The sequence below is a fragment of the Cygnus atratus genome, chromosome 2 (genome assembly GCF_013377495.2).
Source record: "Cygnus atratus isolate AKBS03 ecotype Queensland, Australia chromosome 2, CAtr_DNAZoo_HiC_assembly, whole genome shotgun sequence".
Classification (NCBI taxonomy): domain Eukaryota; kingdom Metazoa; phylum Chordata; class Aves; order Anseriformes; family Anatidae; genus Cygnus; species Cygnus atratus.
In genome coordinates, this window is record NC_066363.1 from 47,818,293 (window position 1) to 47,833,414 (window position 15,122).

Here is a 15,122-nt window from a genome sequence, read left to right on the forward strand (position 1 = left end):
CGATCTTGAGTTTGGAAGTGATGCTTGAACATTAACCAGCTGTCTTGGACCCCTCTTCCTTCCATCGCCCTAACCCATAGGATTCTTCCAAGTAGATCCCTGAAGAGGCCAAAGTTTGATCTCCTGAAGTCCAGGATCACAGTCCTACTTTTTGCCCTGCTTATCCTCACAAGATCACGAACTCCACCATATCATGGTCACTGAAGACAAGGCTGCCCCCAACCCTCACATGTCCAACTAGTTCTTCCTTATTTGTTAATACAAGGTCCAGCAGCACACCCCTCCTTGTTGGCTTCTCCACAACCTGTGTCAAAAAGTTGTCATCGATGCACTGCAGGAACCTCCTGGACTGTTTGTGCCTAGCTGCGTGGTCTTCCCAGCGGATATCAGGATGGTTGAAGTCCCCAGTGAGAACCAGGGCTTGTGATTGAGAAGTTACTTCCAGCTGTCTGAAGACGGCTTCATCTACCTTCTCTTCCTGATCAGGTGGCTTGTAGCAAACACCCACAACAGTATCAGCCATGGTAGCCTGCCATTTAATCATTAACCATAAGCTCTCAACTCACTCTTCATACACCTCTAGGCAGAGCTCCATGCATTCCAGTTGCTCTCTCACATAAAGAGCAATTCCACCACCTCACCTTCCTGGCCAGTCTTTTCTAAAAAGCACATACCCTTCCATGACAGCATTCCAGTCATGTGAACTATCCCACTATGTCTCCGTGATTGCAATGAGATCACAGAATCTTAGAAACATTAAGGTTGGAAAGGACCTCCACGATCATCTGGTCCACCATCCCCCTACCATCAGCATCATCACCCACTAAACCATGTCCCTAAGCACGATGTCCAGCCTTTCCTTAAATACCCCCAGGAATGGGGATTCCGCCAGACCAAGTACAAGAGGTTACGTTACCAATAATTGTTTAAGGTATTAGAAGATTTACTTTCAGATTTTATACATCCAATTCATACGTAGCCTTCATCTTCTCCATGCACATGTGGAACAATGAGTGTAGTTAAAATACAAGTGCAATAATTCAAGAAGGTGAATTCCTTAGCATTTCACCAGGCTGGAAAAAAAGGAATTGAAACCGGAAAGGCTGACTCATAAGTAAAGAGATTGTCTAGACTCTTGTGGTTTTGTTGAGTTTTAGGATGTTGACTGCAGGTTAAAGCTTGCAGTGTCCACCGGTCTACTGCTTTTTGTTAGTCTGTTACTCCTGGCTGCCTAGAAGCCATGTGCTTGCAAATACCAAATCACAGATAATCCATGGTCCTGGACTACTTTTCCTGGGTGACCTGCTTGCCTTTTAGTTCTGAAGTCTCTTTTATCAGTCTTTGTGGTCTGATGGGTAATTCTTGTGTAAAGAAGGATCTGTTTCAACTATCATCCACTTAAGTCCATGTATCCAGGCTGGCAAGAGGTACGCAGAAGTCTGGCACTATAGGAAGTCTCAGTCTGATCCACAGGCATTTCCCCATAGTGTCTGATTCAAAAATAATTAAAATAAATAAATAAAATTTTAAAAAAGCAGGTGCACAAAGTATACACCTTTAACTGCCTTTTTTCTATTGACTGATATGCTTAATTTTGCTATTTTTGATACATGGCAACTTAGTGTTGAACTGCACACATTACAAGTGGGAGAGAATTCAGGCTTCATTTCAGATAACCAGTCTTTTCCAAACTAGATTTCACTGTTATATGCAGACCTCTCCAGCTTCTGAGATCACTTAGAAGAGCAAATAGAGAGGACATCCTGAGCAAATAGACAGGACATTCTGTGCATTGCGTGCAAACAATCACAGACTGATTTTTAACACAAATGTAACACTAAGCCTCTATTTCTAAATAATCAAATCTGTGCCAAAGATTTCTTCCATACATTATTTGTTCAATTTTATTCTTTTTCTCCACAATCACATTTTCTTTTCTGTCCAGGGACCAATAGGACCTGCTGGACCTAAAGGAGAACTTGGCTTCCCAGGACGACCAGTATGTATTAAGCCCTCAAATGGAATAAAGATAGAGCAGCTTGTTTCAGGCAGCTACTGCACTATTTCTACTCTTTTCTTACGTTTACTTATTTCAGGGCCGCCCAGGACTCAATGGACTAAGAGGTGTGAAAGGTGAACGAGGTGAAGCATTAAATGTAAGTTCTTATATATTACAATTAATTGAAATAAATCCTGTTGAAGTCTTGTCAAGTCTGGTTTCTATGAATTTCTTTGAAATGATGACGGGACTAAAAAGCTGAAATGAGCTTGAAATGATTATATGCTTCTGCTATTATTCCTACGTGATAACAGTCATCGGAAAGGCAACTTCTATGGCCATCTGGACAGTTCTTACAGATATAGATATTTGTATCAGATCCCAGGTGTAAAAGTTACATACAATTCACTGTTAGCATAGGTCGTTCAAATAGCAAATGATCTGATATTGCCAAATTCTTTCTACGAATACATGGTATCTTCATGGTGTGAAGGTACTTCCATAGGATTTTAGATGTCTTGAATATGTGCAAACAGCATTTAAGCGTATCATAATTTAGTGTCATCTACCCTACTAACAAGGAGATGGTTGCTGATACCTATTACCTGCTTTGATAGTCATGTACATGTATCCAGAATAATGACCACCATACAGTGTTTGCTAGATGATTGCACATACATGCCGACCTGTATCCTGTAATTATGGAATGACAAGTGACGAATGCTGCAACTCTGTTCTGGTGCTGCAACTCTGTTCTTATGAATAGAATTCATTCAACTGGTCTCATGACAGGCATAAAGAATTGTAAAACACACAACAATACGTACTGCTGAGCATAAGCAGTAGGTTTCAGAATAGGGTATTTATTTACTTGGCAGAGTACTTTTTGTAGCTGTTCTGACATCATGGGCTGATCTGTGCTGAAAAAGAAAAAAGTACTCTTACCACAACAGCAGGTAATAATAATATTTCATCTGCATCTAAGATATGCAGAAAAAAAAAAAAAAGAAAGAAAGAAAAAAAAGAAAAAAAAATAGACAAGGGAGTCACTGCATTACCATAAAAATCATAGGAAGGTAGGGATCAGCTAGACATTAGAAGAGATGATCTAGTCAATAGAAATTTAGTTGCTGGAATATGAAGCCAGGCAGATTAGACAAATTCTAACTAGACGAAAAAGACAGAAAAGATGACTAGCCTCTGGCAGAAAATATTAAGTAGATTTTCCATTTCTCCATATTTTTAAACAGTGTCAAGGTTAATTTTCTGGATTGTCTCCCCTAGCCAAACAAAAACTATTAAAGCAAGTGTTATCAGATGAAGTTTATCAGGATGGGCTATTAAAGCAAGCAGGCAAGCAAAACAGGTTGCACGTTCTAACAGTTTTTCCTTCAGTGCTTGGGGAAGATAAAAGCCAATAGATCCAATAGAATAGTTATTTATATGGTGACATATGACACCTCACTGAAGCGTGCATCAATGTAGAGTGAAACATGGACATGGCATGGTGCTAAATTTTTAAATGACACAGTAAAGACTTGGCATAGTTTTTGTAAAGGGCAGTCATGCCTCCAGTGTAGCAGGATTCCTTGAAGATGCTAATTAGTGTGTAGTTATCTGACAGGCACTTTGAAGTATATGAATCTCATCAGTCCTGAGGGTCCCAGACCAGTCTTGAAGAGCTAATTTTCCTTGGATGGTAGAACCACTGACTTTAATTTAGTTTCAACTTATACTGCTTTTGGGCTTGGGAGTTGGATGTTTGTTTGTTTGCTTATTTTTCCCTGGAAATAGCAATTTTAGGCTGCTTTGTTCTCCATAGAGTACTTTAGGCTAAATATTAAAATTCACCTTCCAGCTTAGGTTGATCCCTCTAACTGAATGCTCAGTCTCCCCTCAAGCCATTTCACACAAAACTTCTTGGTTAAACAGAGCTTTCTAAGCTCCTTGTCCTTCCTTCCCTAGGCCCAGTTGTACTGCATATGAAAAGATCTGTGTAATGTCTTCCTTACTTCACTTTCCTTTACCAGGGCATGCCTGGCTTGCCTGGACCCCCAGGGCCCCCTGGACGTCCAGGACGTATAGTTTACATCAAAGGAGTAAGTACACTGAACAAACAGTTTCTGTTCTGTCTCTGTAGCAGAAATGTGCTGTTCTTGAAATGGTTTGCAAAGTGAAACCTCAAAACGTGTTTCAGGTAACAGCATTTACTGTGGGCTACCTTGCTTGCATGCATAGGAAGAAATCTCATAACAAGAGTGTGGAATAATTGCCTGAGGTGGCTTGGAAATTAAAACTTGTATTCACATTTTAAAGAAAAGGTACAGCATCGAAGAAGCTTCCAGGGTGGAGTGTAGCCGTACTACATAGAAGTTCCTTAAGCTTCCAACCTTAGATGTTGATCGCACCAGGGGAACTTTGTGTGCTAAGAGGAACTATGTGGTGGGTGGGGCAGAGTGGAGACACCACAGCCAGGCTCTGTGATAAGATGGGAACTTGATTGTTCTTGTGCACACTGAAACCGATAAGCTGCACATTTGCTATCCTGGGCCAACAGCCTGTCATGTTTTTAACAAAATGCTGTCCTTTTGGTGAACTTTGCCCATTATAATATCATTATAATACCAAAACACACCTCCGTTCCAAAGGCTACCCACCTCCAAGGTGTAACCATGCCTCACTGATCTTGTGCTAAGAATTTTTTCTAGTCTATACCTTTAAAAGCAAAGCGAGAAAATTTCACACCAGTCGTAACAAAGGTATGCATGACTAGAATCACTCATACTCTACCTAAAAGGTAGAAAATTAGCTTAAGGGAGAGAGGATGTTAGGGATGATACCATCGTGTAAAGAAATATACCTTCTGACTTCTGGGATCAGTCAACGGGCTGGGTAAGATCTGAACACTTGGTTATGCCAAGTGCCTCCCTAGGAAACTTAGAAATCTCTATAGAGTCGCTTTATATCTTTTAACGTCTTTGTAGCCAGGCTGTGTTACTCATACTTTTGGTATTTGCACATACTTTGCAGACAGTGAATTTATCACCAGCAATCCAGAGAACCTGTGTACCTGTTTCTTCAATAAATTGCACGACTCGTTAATCTAGTTCTGATTGAACATGACCAAACTCTTTAAGTGTGGCTGTGGTAGTTCATGGAATGCAACAAGACTGAGGGTGTATTACGTTATTGGTGCACCCGTAATTGTGATAGTTCAGTACCCTGAACGCGACATACTTAAAACGACTAGTTGGGCATCACTCCAAATTACTTTAGGCTTTAACGCAACAGAGCCACTGTGAGGTAAGAGCTTTGCCCCACACATATAGACTAGGACATGCTCTGCAACTCTGTTCTTATGAATAGAATTCATTCAACTGGTCTCATGACAGACATGAAGACTGGAACACACAACAATAAGTACTGAGAGATCCCGGATGACTGGAGACTTGCAAAAGTGACGCCCATCTATAAGGGTCGTAATGAGGACCCGGGGAACTACAGGCCTGTCAGCCTGACCTCGGTGCCAGGAAAGGTGCAGGAACAGGTCATCTTGAATGCAATCACACAGCATACGCAGGACAACCAGGGGATCAGGCCAAGCCAGCCTGGGTTCACAAAAGGCGAGTCCTGCCTGACCAACCTCATCTCCTTCTACGACCAGGTGACCCACCTGGTGGATGAGGGAAAGGCTGTTGTTGTAGTCTGCGTAGACTTCAGCAAATCCTTTGACATAGTCTCCCACAGTATTCTCCTGGAGAAGCTGGCAGCCCGTGGCTCGGACAGGTACACTCTTTGCTGGGTTAAAAACTGGCTGGATGGCCAGGCCCAGAGAGTAGTGGTGAATGGAATTAAATCCAGCTGGTGACTGACCAGTCACAAGTGGTGTTCCCCAGGTGTCAGTGTTGGGGCACATCCTCTTTAATATCTTAGTGGTGTGAGAAAAATCTCAATAATTTTTTCAGACAGGGTCTTCTGTGAAGCTATTTTATTTGCAATTGTAATGGTGGGCGTCCTGCAAGCAGGAGTGCCTAGTAAAGGTGTATATCATAACCTTATATTCCCTATTACCAGACACTTGATTCCTCCCCTGTTTCTTCACTGGCTGAGTACTACAGGTTCACAAATTACTCGACACCTTTCTATACCATACATGTACAATTTTATTTGACCAAGCGTTAATTTCTCCTTTTCCCTTTTTTTCCCTTTTTTTTCCCTTTCCCTTTTTTTTCCCTTTTTTTTTTCTTTCTTCTGTCATGACTAGAGGACCTGTGATTTTTGTTTCTACTGATTTCACACTGCTCGTCCTGTTTTTCTTAGCTATCTTCTCTTCAATATTTTCTCTTCAATATCTTTATCAATGATCTGGATGAGGGGATCGAGTGCACCCTCAGTAAGTTTGCAGACGACACCAAGTTAGGTGCATGTGTTGATCTGCTCAAGAGTAGGAAGGTTCTGCAGGAGGATCTGGATAGGCTGGACCGATGGGCTGAGGCCAACTGTATGAGGTTCAACAAGGCAAAGTGCCGGGTCCTGCACTTGGGGCACAACAACCCCAAGCAGCGCTACAGGCTGGGAGATGAGTGGCTGGAAAACTGCCTGGCAGAGAAGTACCTGGGAGTATTGGTTGATAGTCGGCTGAATATGATCCAGCAGTGTGCTCAGGTGGCCAAGAAGGCAAGCAGCATCCTGGCTTGCATCAGAAACAGCATGGTCAGCAGGACTAGGGAAGTGATTGTCCCCCTGTACTCAGCTCTGGTGGGGCCGCACCTCGAGTACTGTGTTCAGTTTGGGGCCCCTCACTATAGGAAGGACATTGAGGTGCTCAAGTGAGTCCAGAGAAGGGCTATGAAGCTGGTGAGGGGTCTGGAGAACAAGTCTTACGAGGAGCGGCTGAGGGAGCTGGGATTGTTCAGTCTGGAGAAGAGGAGGCTCAGGGGCGACCTTATTGGTCCCTACAACTATCTGAAAGGAATTTGTGGAGGGCTGGGAGTCAGCCTCTTCTCACAGATAGCTAGCTAGTGATAGGACAGGAGGGAATGGCCTCAAGTTGTGCCAGGGGAGGTTTGGGTTGGAAATTAGGAGACATTTCTTCTCAGAAAGAGCATTCAGGCATTGAAACACGTTGCCAAGGGGGGTGGTGGAGTCACCATCCGGGGGATGTTCAAAGAAAGGCTTGACCTAGTGCTTAGGGACATGGTTTAGTGGGTGACCTTGGTGGTAGGGGGACAGTTGGACCAGCTGATCTTGGAGGTCTTTTCCAACCTTAATGTTTCTATGATTCTATGCTGACAGAACCATGAGAGCTCCCAGGAAGCAAGCAGGACTCTGCGAGGTGCTGTTTTTTTATTTCCAAGTTTTGTCTTGTCATGTCTATTAGATCTAACTGTTTGGTGTGTTTTCTGGTGTATTATTGCCTACATTCATTAAACTTATTTCCCTTCTTATTTTCAATAGACAGTTTTCCCAGTATCTCGCAGACCTCATTGCAAGATGACAGTAAGTCACACACAGAATTTGCTCTTAGCAAGATGCATGGCCTTGACAATACATAACCAAAACAGCTACATGCATAACAACAGTATTTCTGCAGCTTTACTCCCCCTGCCTTCTGCTTTACACCAGAGATATGTTTTACCTAGTCTTCAAGATAACAGATTTTCAAACATTTAGATATCCAAAGTTAGCCACATATATATAACAGAACTAACTGGAACCTTTTGCTTAAAGCACTTTTATTACTTGGTTGTCCGAACTGTTTTAATGACTTTCAAAGCTCCATGTTTCCATAGATTGAGAGTTGCTTTGGGGAGTGAATATTTATACATACATGTACATGCATCTTTCAGAAGTACATATAAATAATGTCTCCACAATGTTATGTCTTTGGCTGTTTTCAATTTCGCCGTCCAAAATAAGACTCCTTATACTTTTCAGTCCGGCATAAAAAGTGTGTCAGAAAAGAAAAATCACATTCCTTATTTGACCCTCAATTGCAGTCTGTTCACATATAATTCATGACTGGAGTGTTGTAACGGAAGCATACAGGCTCTTTAGCAAGGACAGGCAGGGGAGATGAGGAGGGGATATCAACAAATATCAACCACCCTGATATCTGCTGGAGGGACAATACAGCAAGCCATAAGCAATCCAAAAGGTTCCCAGAAGGTATTGATGATAATTTCCTTCTCCAAGTGATAAAGGAGCTAATGAGGAGAGGTGATATGCTGGACCTTGTTCTCACCAACAGGGAGGGGCTTTGGGGAAATATGAAGCTAAAAGAAAGCCATAGCTGCAGTGACCATAAAATGGTGGAGTTCAAGATTCTTAGGTCAGTGAGGAGGGTGCACAGCAAACACACAGCCCTGGACTTTGGGAGAGCAGACTTGGGACTCTTTGGGGATCTGCTTTGTAGAGAACTGTGGGATGAAGCCCTGGAGAGAAGAGGGGCCCAAGAAAGCTGTTTAATACTCAAGGATCACCTCCTCCAAGCTCAGGAGCAATGCATCCCAACAAGGAGGAACTCAGGCAAAAATGCCAGGAGGCCTGCATAGATAAACAAGGAGCTCCTGGAAAACTTAAACACAAAAAGGAAGCCTACAGAGGGTGGAAGCAAGGACAAGTAGCCTGGAAGGAATACAGAGACATTGTCCAAGTAGCCATGGGTCAAGTTAGGAAAGCCAAAGCCCAGACAGAATTGCATCTGGCCAGGGACATTAAGTGCAACATGAAGGGCTTCTACAAGTACATCAGTGATAACAGGAAGAATAGGAAAGATACGAGCCGTCTGCTGAAGGAAATGGGAGATCTGGTTACCCAGGGTATGGAGAAGGCTGAGGTACTCAATGACATTTTTGCTTCAGTCTTCACCAGCAAGTGCTCTAGCCACATCACCAAATTCACAGAATCCAAAGGCAGGGCCTGGGAGAATTAAATGCTTCCCACTGTAGGAGAAGATTAGGTTCAAGACCTTCTAAGGTACCTGAATGTGCATGACCTGATGAGATGCATCTGAGGGTCCTGAGGGAACTAGCAAGATGAAGTTGCTAATCCACTATCCATCATATTTGAAAAGTCATAGCAGTCTGGTGAAGTTCCCAGTGACTGGAAAAGAGGAAAGATAACCCTAATTGTTAAAAAGGGAAAAAGAAAGACACAGAGAAATACAAGCCAGTCGGTCTCACCTCTGTCTCCAATAAAATCATGAAGCAGATCCTCCTAGAAAATGTGCTAAGGCACTTGGAAAACAAACAGGTGATTGATGACAGCCAACATGGCTTCACTAATTGCAAATCATTCCTGACAAATTTGGTGGCCTTCTAAGACAGGGTTACAGCATTAGTGGATAAGGGAAGAGCAACTGATTGCAGCTACCTGGACTTGTGCAAAGCATTTGATACTGTCCCACACAACAGTCTTGTCTCTAAAATGGTGAGACATGGATTTGATGGATGGACCACTTGGTGGATAAGGAATTAGCTGGATGGTCACACTCAAAGAGTTGCAGTCAATGGCTCAATGTCTAGGTGGAGAACAGTAATGACTGGTGTCCCTTGGGGTCTGTATTGGGACCGGTATTATTTAACATCCTTGTTGGTGACATGGAAAATGGGATAGAGTGCCCCCTCAGCAAGTCTGTGTGTCTAAGAAAGCTGGAGAGGGACTCTCTATCAGGGACTGTACTGAAAGGACAAGGGGTAACGGTTTTAAACTAAAAGAAGTGTTCAAGGTCAGATTTGATAGGACCTAATCTAGTGGAGGATATCCCTGCCCATGGGAGGGGGTTTCAACTAGATAATCTTTAAGGTCTCTTCCAACCCAAAACATTCTATGATTCTATGATAAACATTTATTATCACAAGAAAGCCACCAGGTGAAGCTCTGCCACACTTTTCCAAAGTAAATGACAACACCCCCCGTTGTCTTCAAAGGAACTGTAATTTCACACTCAGTGTCAAAAGAAAGGAAAGAGTTTTCATATTTTAAGAACACTTTGATGCAATTTTTGTTTAACATGTCATGGAAATCACATCCTACAATGAACTGTGGACACAGTTTAATCCTGGGATTACTCTTCCTAGGACAATATTATACTGCTAACCTGTGGGCTACATACTTGGAAAGGATTCTGTCTTTGAACACCACAGTCTTCCCCTGAACAGTCTGATGCATGGTATGGCTGCTCTAGCTTTCTGTTAGACAGTATAGTTCAAAATAGTATTGTGCTCCTCTCTTCCAATTTCCATTACAGTTCTTTTTTACTCATATTAGAAAAGCAGCTCTTGACTTAGACTATACTAGATGAATTGACACTCATCACACCATTTACTATCCAAGAAAGATTTATCCCAGGTAATGTATCTTTCTGATCTTTCTGTTAATTAGCAATAAATAGTCATTACCTCATGGTAATTTCACATTTCTATGGTTTTGGCCCACTATTGTAGACATCATTTTATCTCATTGAATTCCTCCCTTAAATCTTCCTATTCCTACTGTATAACATTCTGGTATGTTTTTCTCACATTCACACAAAAGTTCTGGGTTAGTCAGCTTCATCTCTGAAACTTGACTGGACTGCACTGAGCAACCTGCTGTAGTTGATCCTGCTCTGGGCTAGACAACTTCCAGTAATCCCTTCCAAACTCAAGTTTTGTATGCTTCTCTGTGGAATGATTCAAGCAATGCAAACCTATTTTAGCTGAGTTTCAGATAATAATAAAAAGTTACTTTTCAATAAGGTTACAATCACTGAATAATAAAAGTGAATTTTACATGTAAAAGTAATAGAGCCTGTAGTTATAAATATCTCTTCATGCGTCTGAATATGCTAGATAGCTTTGACCTGCATTTGTGGATAATCTAAACCTATCCAAGTATATAGATAAGAAGTCTGCTGCACATGCCTACGTAAATGTATATCCATAAAGAACTACAGACTGAATCTCACAAGTTTTCTTCATGTGAAGTGAATTTCTGAATTTAATGGAGCTATCCATGTGACTGAAGACTCCTAAGATCTAATACTGCAGTATTAGCCATATGCAGCACACGTTTGATTTTCTTTGTATGCTTGTTTAAATTCATATAAATAGCACTAGTTAGTACAAAGGTCTATCTATTTCCAAGCAGTGTGCCACATTTTAATTCCTGCACTGTCCTTGTTTTGAAGAGAGGTGTTAGAAGTATTGTTACAGGGGAATTGAGTCAGAGTAGGATAGACTAGAATAAGAAGTTTCTCCCCACAGTGATTTCAATGCATCTGAGTATACGTCAACATCATAGAGTAGGCCTAGCCATGGTCTGATGAAAAGATTACAGCCATATTCTGTTATCATACAATCAAAAATCAAATCCTGCTTTCAAATACAGTGATGTAAATTTAGAATTGTTCTTGGAGAATAAGGCTTCTGATGTTTCTCTAGCATGACTGAGAGTAGGATTTGCTAGTGCCTCCAAAATGCATGTTGTTACGCTCTTACTGAAAGCATGTTGCATGTTTAAGATAGCACAATCCTGAAAAAGGCTTGATTAGTTAATACTCGGAACCTGCCAAACTGGAGATAAGCACAGAGTGCCGTTATAATATTTACTGTGATAGCATGCAAATATTCCAGGCTTTCCAGTCATACTAAGTGATGCACTTCCATCAATTAATGTGTATGGATAAGTTCTAATTGATTTCTTTTTGTCTGTAGGTGAGTGCTACTTACCCTGGGAATGAAGAAGCTCTTAATGTCCAAGGTGAGTAATTCTTGCAGCATGGTTTAAACAAACTGTTCTTATTATGAACAAAAACCACTGTTTTTTTCTTGGGTGTTGCATAACTGGTTTCATGAGGAAAAAAGAGAATAATGGTCTCACTTGTTCCGGTGAATCCATAAGATCATATCTTGGTCCAGTCTCAATATGTAAGCCAAAGAATAAATGAGTATAGGGCTGCACTTCAAATGCTAGCTTATAAATTGAGTAGTGGATGAGGTCTATCTAGACTTCAGTATGACTTATGACACCATTTCCCACAGCATTCTCCTGAAGAAACTGGCTGCTCAAGGCCTGGACAGGTGTATGCTTCATTGCATTAAAAACTGGCTGGGTGGCTGGGCCCAAAGAGTCATGGTGATTGGAGAAATATCCAGCCAGAGGCCAGTCACAAGTGGAATCCCCCAGGGATCAATACTGGGGCCCATTCTCTTTATTATCTTTATCAATGATCTGGATGAGAAGATCGAGTGCACCCTCAGTTAGTTTGCAGACAACACCAAGTTGGGCACAAGTGTTGATCTGCTCAAGGGTAGGAAGGCTCCACAGGGGGAACTGGATAGGCTGGACTGATGGGTCGAGGCCAACTGTATGAGGTTCAACAAGGCTAAGTGCTGGGTCCTGCATTTGGGGCGCAACAACCCCAAGCAATGCTACAGGCTGGGAGAAGAGTGGCCGGAAAGCTGTGCAGAGGAAAAGGAACTGGGGCTGTTGGTTGATGCTTGCCTGAACATGAGCTGGCAGTGTGCTCAGGTGGCCAAGAAGGCCAATGACATCCTGGCTTGTTATCAGAAAGTGTGGCCAGCAGGACTAGGGAAGTGATCATCCCCCTGTACTCGGCTCTGGTGAGGCTGCCCCTTGCATACTGTGTTTAGTTTTGGGCCTCTCACTACAAGAAAGACATTGAGGCCCTGGAGAGTGTCCAGAGAAGGGTAACGAAGCTGGCGAAGTGCCTGGAACACAAGTCTTATAAGGAGCAGCTGAGGGAACTGGGGTTTTTTAATTTGGAGAAAAGAAGGCTCAGGGAGACCTTACTGTACTTTACAATTACCCTAAAGGAGGCTGTAGTGAGGCGGGGATCAGGCTTTTCTCCCAAGCACCAAGTGATAAGATGAGGGGAAATGGCCTCAAGTTGTGACAGGGGATGTTTAGATTGGACATTAGGAGAAATTTCTTTACTGGAAGAGTTGTGCGGCATTGGAATAGCCTGCACAGAGAAGTGGTTGAGTCACCATCCTTGGAGGTCTTCAAGAAAAGTGCAGATGTAGAACTTAGTATTATGCTTTAGTGGTGAACTTGTCAGTGCTAGGTTAAAAGTTGGACTAGATGGTCGTAGAGGTCTTTTCCAACCTGAATGATTCTATGATTCTATTCTATGATTCTATGAATAATACCTAGAAAAACAGAAAGTTTATACAGATGTATTTGGGTACAGCTCTATCCTCAGCTCATCTGGAAGGAAAATAATGCTAATAACTTTTCTGACCTCAGAGAACATTTTCTTTATTATGAATTCTTTTATGACCTGAAGAAGCAATAAACTATAACATTTTGGACATTCATAATTACAGATATTAATTTTTTTCAAAGTCTAGAGATAGCAATTTTGGTGTCAAAATCATAATATTAAAACCATTTCTGCTCTTGCCCCATGAAATTCACAAATGCAATGAGAACAGGTTTGTTCAGAGGGTCAAAGGCTAGGTGATTAAGGGAAGGAGAGTGAAAGATTGATCTGTAAAAGAAAGATTATTTTGTACATGTTGGGGTTGATAAACAAGAGAGGACAATGAGCCAGCCAGCCATTCAATATTCATGAGAACAGTGAGACAAGCATATAGGGAGTTAAAAGCCCTGCACGTATGAAAAATCTGCTCTTACTATCAGTGGTTTGGTTGTCATTTCTGTAGTCTCTTGTTTGAAAGTTCTCATGAATTTAGTTTCATTGTGATGCTTTTATGACAGGTGCTAAAGGAAACAAAGATTGCTGGGGGCTGCAGTCCACTGGGAGTTCAGCGGACTTAAAAGGAGAAAAGGGAGACAGAGGTGATCCAGGACCACCAGGTATACTAAATCAGATATGTCACTGATACCCTCTAAAGGACCATGTGTTTAACTTAAAAGCAGTTCAGCAAAGTACCTTTACCTGCCTGAAGACATACTTAGTTTCTTGCTGATCTGAGGTGCAGAACAACAAAGCCTGTAATGTTATCAAAAATATCCTCTGAAAAGAACTATCTGTACTACACATTTGTGAGCCTATTATGAGTGTGTTCAGTACATGAACAGATATTGAAATGTATCTGGCTGGTTAGAGGTTTTCTGAAATCTTAGAAGAACATCATACCCACTTCCTGAGACATTGTTTTGTTGTCAGAGTTTTTGAGCCAACTGGACTGAAATGCAGTGCTTTCCCTTTCAGGATAACATACCTCTGCATTCTGATTTCAAGGCAGCCATTTGTTGGTGATAGTCCCAATTCCAGAACTCGACCATCTCCATTTCAACAAACTTTTTAATATTCTATGCTTGATTTGTCATAATCATGAAAAGTATAAGAGCTAAATTATCAGTTCACTTGTGCTAGGAGCATCACAATAGATGTTGCTTACCAAAGATTTACTTTTCTATATCAAAAGTTGATACATATTGCTAATTCTTACACATTCAAAAATAGTTATAGAAACAAGCATCTATTTGGAAAGATTGCTATTACAAATTCTTCCTTTTTACTACATTTTTTGAAATCTCATATATTGAGATAAGGCTTTGGTCAGTGCCAGCGATCATTCAAAATAGAAGAAGCTGTACATCAAATTAATGTTCCTATACCATATTTATAATATTTGTCCTCTAATGTGATCATAATTAATACAAAATTGTATATACATGGATATTTTGTCTTTGTTCCAAAGCCACAGTTCTGTTGACTTAAGATATTTGGTTATTTTTATGAGGACATCTGTTTGTTGTAATCAAATCTGCTTTCTTGTCTTGTCCTTATTAATCTTCATTCTGACCAATATCCAGTGCTCTGAAGTAGTGGTTAGTGCTTCCTCATCATCAATAGACTTATTTAAAAAAAAAAAAAAAAAAAAAAAAGGAACAAGAAAGATTTCTATACAGAGGTTAAGATTTACTCATCTGTGCCGGTTTATCCACTGTCAATGTCTGTTAATTCCCAGACTTTGTATTTAATGCAGTTTAATGTCCTACTTTAGTCCGTATCTGATGATTTCAGGTACTTCTGAAGGAGAGGATTATGCTTATGATTTTGTTATAAAACTGCAACTAGAGAGGATGGAGAAAATAACACAATAATTCTGGTTAAACTGTCTTGTTTATATCTTTCTCCTTAAAC

The 15,122-nt window shown here is 41.2% G+C and overlaps 1 protein-coding gene across 1 annotated transcript in view; it reads left to right on the forward strand.

Moving 5' to 3' along the window:
- Nucleotides 1-15,122, forward strand: part of COL15A1 (collagen type XV alpha 1 chain) — a 127,661-nt gene that overhangs the window by 92,017 nt on the left and 20,522 nt on the right. Inside the window, exons 23-28 of the mRNA XM_035549763.2 lie at nt 1,946-1,999; nt 2,097-2,156; nt 4,030-4,098; nt 7,457-7,498; nt 11,698-11,743; nt 13,727-13,825. Coding sequence (XP_035405656.1) covers nt 1,946-1,999; nt 2,097-2,156; nt 4,030-4,098; nt 7,457-7,498; nt 11,698-11,743; nt 13,727-13,825 — 370 coding nt within the window. The remainder of the gene's footprint in view (nt 1-1,945; nt 2,000-2,096; nt 2,157-4,029; nt 4,099-7,456; nt 7,499-11,697; nt 11,744-13,726; nt 13,826-15,122) is intronic.